This window comes from Cucurbita pepo, unplaced genomic scaffold (genome assembly GCF_002806865.2).
Source record: "Cucurbita pepo subsp. pepo cultivar mu-cu-16 unplaced genomic scaffold, ASM280686v2 Cp4.1_scaffold000888, whole genome shotgun sequence".
In the NCBI taxonomy this organism is placed as follows: Eukaryota; Viridiplantae; Streptophyta; class Magnoliopsida; order Cucurbitales; family Cucurbitaceae; genus Cucurbita; species Cucurbita pepo.
This window is the reverse complement of record NW_019647096.1, coordinates 1-7,296: the sequence shown is the minus strand read 5'-3', so window position 1 is coordinate 7,296 and position 7,296 is coordinate 1. Positions and strand designations below refer to the sequence as shown.

The window sequence follows — 7,296 nt, the reverse complement described above, 5'->3', positions numbered from 1 at the left end:
TAAATTTTATTAATATTAAAATTCGTTTATTTTAGAAATCTAATTGAATATGACGTGGATAAATGAATAAAAGATATATTTATAATACCCTTTTTGTTAAATAGTTAAATTAATATATTTATTTCTTGAAATTCTCAATTATTTATATTTCTAAATTTAATTTTTATTTTGATTTTACTAACTCATATAACATTAGGAAAAGAATTTAGCATGAAGAATTATACGCTAACATGTCAAAATTTAAATCACTTTCTGATTAATTATTAAAAAGACGATTTTTGGTGAAGCACCCGTAAACCCGCAACGGAATGACCCCTCACGATTTCTTCAAATACTTTCACTAGCTTACAAATTTGATTCTAATTCGAGTGTACATGATTTAGCATAGCAGTATTTGTGAGTTGTCATTAGTCGAATTATGACATATTTTAGACTAACTCAATTGTTTAAGTTTTTTCAAATAAAACAACTCAGATTAAATAGTGAACCCAACCCAATTCAACTATAAATTTAAATTTGATTCAGATTGTTTTTATTTATTTGAACCTAATTCCAACTAGTAAAGATACGAGTAAAGTTAGGTTATTTTAAAAATACTTAAATTATTGAATATTATTTATTTTGAATTTAAAAAAAAAAAGAAATAAAAAAAAAATTGTGTTGATCGATTTTGTATATGAAGAAATATAATAGACAAAAGTTGACTGAATTTTGTCCACAAAAATGAAGAGAATCAAAGTCAAGCTAATCAAACCTAACAAATTCCTAGAAATTTCCAAACATTTGGATTTATAATTATTATTATTATTAGTATGGGTTTCCTATTTTATCACTTTATTTTAATTTGCCGTATTCATCAATTTATTTGCGCCCTCAACGCCGATATTTGGAGCATAAACTAACTTTACCCCCACCCCTACACATCATCACTTCCACACATTTAGTGCTATTTGCATCATTACTTTACGTCATCAAAAACTTTTTGCTTCACTTTTTTAATTACAGAAATTATTTTCTAAGTTTCTCAATTTTTTAGTTATATAATTATTAATTCTATTTCGTATCTGATTAATACTATGACTCATAAATAAATATTTGATATTTAAAATTTATAATATAAATATAATTTTTAAATAATTAATAAAAAATAATTTAACAACCCAAATTAGCTAAAATTAGCTAGAAAATAGAGTGAGATTAGGTCTAAATCGATTTAAAATTTAAAATTAGTTAATGAATTTTCAAATTCAAATTAAGAAAGGCTAATTTTAGATTAGTGTAAAAGAAAAGAGAAGAAAAGTATTAATAAGGCGGCGGTGTATGGAGGCGATGGTCAAAAGAAAGCGGTTGTTATAAGCGGCGAGTGGCGTTTCCGTATGGACGTGTGTCTTGCATTTGGGTCCCACGCGCATTTACAGCTTACGCGCTCTTCATTTACCACGTGCTCCCCTTCCCTCACACGTATTCTCTTGCATTCCACTTTATATGGTAACTAATACTATTTTTAAATTATTATTTGTAAATTTTGAACATAATATATAATATAATGAAATAAATAAGGATGAAAATGGAAAGTTTGAAATACATTACCAAAATGAAGAAAAGAGAGTGCGGTTAAAAGTAAAAAAATAAAAAATAAAAAATAAAAATGAGAATTTACGGCTGCCGTTACTATATATTAACCCCTTTTCTGTCTCTTCTTCTCCCAAACCCTCGATTCTTTTTCTCTCTGTTTTTGTTTCTTTCTCTGCAACTCTCCAACCATCTCCCATGGGGAATTATATTTCTTGCTCCTTGGCTACGCCGTTGATCAAGAATTTCAAGGCGGTTAGGGTCGTGCTTCCAGGCGGCGAGGTTCGCCAGTTCCGGGAGTCGGTGAACGCGGCGGAGCTAATGCTCGAATGTCCTACTCACTTTCTCGCCAACGCTCAGTCTCTCCACATCGGCCGCAGATTCTCCGCACTCGCTGCTGACGAGGAATTGGAGTTTGGTAACGTTTACCTCATGTTTCCGATGAAGAGAGTTAACTCCGTTGTCACGGCGGCGGATTTAGCCACTTTCTTCATGGCGGCTAACTCTGCGGCTAGGCGGATTTCGGCCGCTAAGGTTAGGGTTATACATGAGAATCGGAATCGAGAATCAGGTGAATCGGAGGCGGAATCGAGGCCGAGAATTAGCGATGAAAATAACGGACCGAGATTGAGCTTGGAAGGAATCGAGGGATTTCCGATGCATCGATTGTCAGTTTGCCGGTCCAGGAAGCCATTGTTGGAGACGATTAAAGAAGAGCATATTAGGGGAAGATAGGAAGATTTGAATACATTGATTAGGAATCTGTATGGGTAGTCCAACTTCAATTTTTTGATCGGATCTCGAATTTTGAAGAGCACAATTTCGGTGGGCGGATTGAAAAGTCCGTTCATCTGGAATTTCATTGGGCGCGCCTGGTTTCATCAGACGGAGTCCAACCTCAAGTTGTTCCGAGGATGAAACGGCGTCGTACCTGTGCTACCCTTTCCATTCTTATTTTTTTACCTGAAATTGAAATAAAGTTTTGACAGTAAATTACCAGTTTACTGTGGTTGTGAAAAAATAATGTTCTATTTTTATAATAAATATGTGTGGAGATGAAATATTTTGAGATTATTTTATTTCNAAAAAAAAAAAAAAAAAAAAAAAAAAAAAAAAAACTTAAGTGGGTAATTATAACAAAATGTTAGAAACTGATTATATTAATATCAAGTGGAGGAGTAACTATCGTGTTTTATTTCAAAAATGTAACTAGTGCATTTTATTAATGCGTATTAATTAACAAGTAAATAAATATAAATCCATAAATAATTATTTTTAAAAAGTTTAGAAAGAGAAAAATAAAGAACTTATTATTATATACTAGGTTCTAGAGGAACCTCTCTTAGCGTCTTAGCGACATCTGAATGAAAGAGTTTTGTGTCATGAGATCTAGATGAAAGTTCTACATCGATGAAAGAGTATTCTGTATTGTATTCCGTAGTATTCGGTTGATGAAAGAGTATTCTGTATTGTATTCCGTAGTATTCTTATTGTATTCCGTAGTATTCTTTCATGAGATCTAGATGAAAGTTTTACATCGATGAAAGAGTATTCTGTCATGAAATCTAGATGAAAGTTCTACATCGACTAATTTAGAAAATGATCATGAAAGTTCCAATTTAGAGAATGATCATGAAAGTTCCAATTTAGAGAATGATCATGGATTTATAGAGTATTCTATCATGAGATCTAGATGAAAGTTCTACGGATTTATAACAAGGAATACTAGAGAATGATCATGAGTTTGAGAATGATCATGAGTTTCTAACTAAAGATCTCCATCTCCATTGGACTAAAGATCTCCATCGGACCCAAAGCAAAGCAATGAGAGCTTATGTTCAAAGTGGACAAATATCATACCATTGTAGATGTAGAGAGTCGTGTTCGTCTAACAATTCAGATATGATATCGTATGATTAGTTCAAGCATGAGCTCGCAATTGAAGGTATTAAAAGACTACCTCTAGTGCATGGAGAGTCTCTTATAATTGGCTGGCTCAGCCTGTCTATATCTGAGTTAGCTAGGTAGATTTGAAAAATTAAAAGCGTATGTTTTAAAATTTTATTTAGATTAGATGCAGTCAATACATTGCCAATTCTATCTCTCAATTTCGAATATTTTCTAGAAGCCCCCACAAAAGTCAATCGATGACCAAACTTGCAAATTTGTCTCTCTGACTTGGCTCAATTTCGATAGTCTTCTATTACAAATTTTTTTAAAAAGAAAATAGTTCAAAGGGTTACTTCAAGCATGAACACGACCAATGGACCCACGGACCTACTTGTAAGATAAATTTATTTATCTATTAACTAACGAACAGTAAGAGATTTACATATTATGTGCATATATCATTCATTCATTTCTTTTCTGTACAAAGAATTTCTAACACAAACCAATCATTTAATAAACTAAACTGCATAACGACTTCAAACATCTATACCCATCTATACACAAAGCAAAGCCTACTGCCATGTATCCCCCCCATACCAACACCATTCTTCAGCTCGCAGTCCAATTTCTCAGACCTTCTGCTGCTATGAAACTGACCGAACGCGGATAATGTAAGGCTGAGGTTGGGACGATACGGATGTCGAACTCCTAACTATGCTGGTTGAATGAATGGATGAACTAGAAGATGTAGCCAGCTGATCATAGTCATCCAAACACAAGAAACCATTAATACAATAGAGTTATCACTGAGAGGATGGCATGTAAATGTCTGCTAATTGTATACGAACGCTTACGAGAAGTCGACGGCGATGAACTGCAGAGACTACTTTGAACATAACGTATATTGGTAGAAAGATCAGTAAACTTCGCAGGCAAATCGACTGTCATTGAAAGGGAATAGTTTAACTTCGTGCACAAATCTTGGTTTTGCATTTGTTTGAAAGTAGAGATTTCTCACCAGAAGCAGAGGGAAAGAGTAACCACCGGTTTCATTGAATATGAGGGGAAGAGAGTGCCTCAAAACCAGGAGAACCATGAACTACAAAGAAAAAGAGAAACATGTGGTTCAGATTTTGATATTCCCCTAACACGAACTTAAACACGTGTTATTTCGAAAACATCTTATGATCACCATTACAAAAATTGTGCGTTTGGAAAGAACTTCATGTGTCAAGGGAGAAAGAAAACTTACAACAATAGCAAACGAATGGCAGCATAGCACGCTGGTTGCAGCAGAATCTGAGAACTCATCATAGTCGGTATCAACAACATTGCGGTTTGAAGAAACCATTGCTATATAGCTAGAACTATCCAAGTTCCTTCGAGAAATCTCCCAGTTCCCCCTGCAATGGAATAGGGGTCAATCATTCTCAAGTTGAAGCAGAACAAACATACATTGTATGAATTGTTGCACGAGCATTACCTGAAGCTCATTGGAATACGCCCCATTTCGAATAATGGAGGAGAAGCTGTGTAACCTGGTTTGAATTGCTGCAAATCATAGTTACATGGTTCAGTTTCGTTGTACAAACTGCATTAAACATANTCGAAAACATCTTATGATCACCATTACAAAAATTGTGCGTTTGCAAAGAACTTCATGTGTCAAGGGAGAAAGAAAACTTACAACAATAGCAAATGAATGGCAGCATAGCACGCTGGTTGCAGCAGAAGCTGAGAACTCATCATAGTCGGTATCAACAACATTGCGGTTTGAAGAAACCATTGCTATATAGCTAGAACTATCCAAGTTCCTTCGAGAAATCTCCCAGTTCCCCCTGCAATGGAATAGGGGTCAATCATTCTCAAGTTGAAGCAGAACAAACATACATTGTATGAATTGTTGCACGAGCATTACCTGAAGCTCATTGGAATACGCCCCATTTCGAATAATGGAGGAGAAGCTGTGTAACCTGGTTTGAATTGCTGCAAATCATAGTTACATGGTTCAGTTTCGTTGTACAAACTGCATTAAACATACTGATCTTCTCGGGCCGAAAAAGACAATCGTGCTAGAGATTATAATCTTACGTCAATGAACTGCTTCAATTTGTTTTACTATTATGATTTTAAGGAGGAAAGAAATAAAAAAACACCATACTCCACCTGGCGGCATATCTCACAAATTGTATCACCCTTTTCGTTGCACCACTTCTGTATGCATCTTCGATGTGCATACTGCAAAATTCAACGGAACATGTCAAGAAAACTTGCATTATCATATCAGAAGCGCTGGCATACTAAATGATAAAACTCTTGAGGCACGACACGTTGAAAGGAGAAATATAATTGATACAGAAATCAAGACCAGCTCAGTTTGACAACATGGGTTGTGTTTGAGGTGTGAACTTCATAGTAATGGTACATTAGAATGACAACTACGGCAGATATCAATGTGCTAGCTTTCCAAAAGTGCAAAGGAGTTTATCACTAGGCTCCATATTTGTAATAAAATGCTAGACAAGAACAAGATCAGCTATACTTGGCATGCAATGACTTAATATGGAAATTTGGCCAATTTCATTCAATGAGTTCATCAACAAACCTTAAGGCTGCCACAGCACGAGCAAGGTGTTTCCATGTTCGAGTCTTCATCTTCATCCTGGCATATTCTACATTCCACAATTTTCTTTGGAAACGGTATATTCTCAAACTCCATTTCTGGGCAAGAACTGTCCCCCTTCAAACCATCCATGGCAGAGGACGTTGCTTCAGTCAATCGCTTTCGGCTCTCAATCGCTGCTTCTAATGTCGTCTCCGTCAACAATCGATCAACCAGCAAAACAAAGTGATCCCCCATATCAGGAAAAAGAGATTTTACAATCTTTAAACTGACCAAATAGCATATAGATACAAGAAATCAAGGCTTAGTTGTTTCCAGTGAATGGGTTTATGTTGTAGATTACAAGTGTATAGATTAAATAAGATGTGGAGGCAATGAAAAAAGTAGATAAATGAGAGTACCGGCTACAACAAACAAAGACTACAGGGGATACCCATGTCCTTGATAGAGGTATATGTTAGTTGAAAACCCCACCATCCACCAATAACCTTTCTAACAGAACCCCAGGAAAGAAACATAGGCAGAACTTTAGAACAAGAAAAGGGTTGAAGGGAAGAAAGAAAAACACCCAAAACAGAAAAGGTAAGAAGAAACACAAAAGAATCAAAAACAGGAAACGGGAATATAACAAAAGGGAAACCAATAAAGAAAGGAAAGAAAAGAGGAAGAAACTTACAAGGAGGGGATGGAATCTTGTTGAAGCAAAGAAAGCTGGTGACCCCTGTTTTCCCCCTCCGATGTTTCTGAAGGAAATTAGCCGAAGATTTCGGGAAGAAGGTAAAATGGGTGGGTGTGACACATGGATGAATGTATTCCAAGCTTTGTGGCATCAAGAGAAGAAGAAAATGAAGCTATGAAAATGGGTTTGTGGCCATGTTTCTCAGCTTGTCATTTCCTCAAACACTTCGCGTGCGTGCGTTATATTGCTAGAAATTTTCGCATATAAGTTAAGCGGCAAAACTTAGAGAGAGGAAGAGGGGCCGCCATGATCGTTGTTCTCTCTCTCCTTTTCACCTCACCGTTTTGCGGTTTTAAGCTGCATCATTGCATGAGCTCATCAATGGGTTTAAACAATGGGCCTTACAAAACATCAATATAAACATTTAAACTTGGTCGATCTGAAGAATTTTTGTTACCACGCTAGCTTTAAAATGAAGCAGTTTGCATTTTTCTCTCATTTTTTCTTGTTTTTTTTTTTTTTTTTTTTTTTT

At 35.4% G+C, this 7,296-nt stretch overlaps 3 protein-coding genes across 4 annotated transcripts; 1 reads left to right on the top strand and 2 right to left on the bottom strand.

Moving 5' to 3' along the window:
- The first annotated feature begins 1,691 nt into the window (after positions 1–1,691).
- On the top strand, positions 1,692–2,646 carry LOC111785985. The gene has a single exon (XM_023666341.1). It carries the CDS (start codon positions 1,771–1,773, stop codon positions 2,305–2,307), a length of 537 nt encoding a protein of 178 aa, XP_023522109.1. The 5' UTR covers positions 1,692–1,770; the 3' UTR covers positions 2,308–2,646.
- Positions 2,647–3,869: 1,223 nt separating this feature from the next.
- Positions 3,870–5,037, bottom strand: LOC111785983. 2 transcript variants are annotated; one of them, XM_023666338.1, is made up of 5 exons: positions 4,946–5,037; positions 4,715–4,865; positions 4,481–4,561; positions 4,311–4,403; positions 3,870–4,217 (listed from the first exon to the last, which is right to left on the bottom strand). In XM_023666338.1, the coding sequence occupies exons 1-5, from the start codon at positions 4,969–4,971 to the stop codon at positions 4,107–4,109; spliced, it is 462 nt and encodes a 153-aa protein (XP_023522106.1). In that variant the 5' UTR covers positions 4,972–5,037; the 3' UTR covers positions 3,870–4,106. The 2 variants fall into 2 exon arrangements, with proteins under 2 accessions (XP_023522106.1, XP_023522107.1); XM_023666339.1 differs by having other exon boundaries at positions 4,317–4,403.
- Positions 5,036–6,622, bottom strand: LOC111785984 (E3 ubiquitin-protein ligase MARCH8-like). The gene is made up of 6 exons (XM_023666340.1): positions 6,487–6,622; positions 6,068–6,353; positions 5,629–5,700; positions 5,381–5,448; positions 5,150–5,300; positions 5,036–5,053 (listed from the first exon to the last, which is right to left on the bottom strand). The coding sequence occupies exons 2-6, from the start codon at positions 6,320–6,322 to the stop codon at positions 5,036–5,038; spliced, it is 564 nt and encodes a 187-aa protein (XP_023522108.1). The 5' UTR covers positions 6,323–6,353; positions 6,487–6,622.
- Between the last annotated feature and the right edge of the window lie 674 nt (positions 6,623–7,296).

Excerpts from the sequence above, each read along its gene's own strand:
- LOC111785985 (XM_023666341.1), top strand. The coding sequence starts at position 1,771 with ATGGGGAATTATATTTCTTGCTCCTTGGCTACGCCGTTGATCAAGAAT.
- LOC111785983 (XM_023666338.1), bottom strand. The coding sequence starts at position 4,971 with ATGGGGCGTATTCCAATGAGCTTCAG. Across the intron at positions 4,562-4,714 it reads GCCATTCGTTTGCTATTGTT|TTCATGGTTCTCCTGGTTTT; the intron begins GTAAGTTTTCTT and ends TTTTCTTTGTAG. Across the intron at positions 4,404-4,480 it reads ACTCTTTCCCTCTGCTTCTG|TCGATTTGCCTGCGAAGTTT; the intron begins GTGAGAAATCTC and ends TTTCAATGACAG.
- LOC111785984 (XM_023666340.1), bottom strand. The coding sequence starts at position 6,322 with ATGGGGGATCACTTTGTTTTGCTGGTTGATCGATTGTTGACGGAGACG. Across the intron at positions 5,701-6,067 it reads CGTGCTGTGGCAGCCTTAAG|TATGCACATCGAAGATGCAT; the intron begins GTTTGTTGATGA and ends TGAATTTTGCAG. Across the intron at positions 5,301-5,380 it reads CGTATTCCAATGAGCTTCAG|GGGGAACTGGGAGATTTCTC; the intron begins GTAATGCTCGTG and ends ATTCCATTGCAG.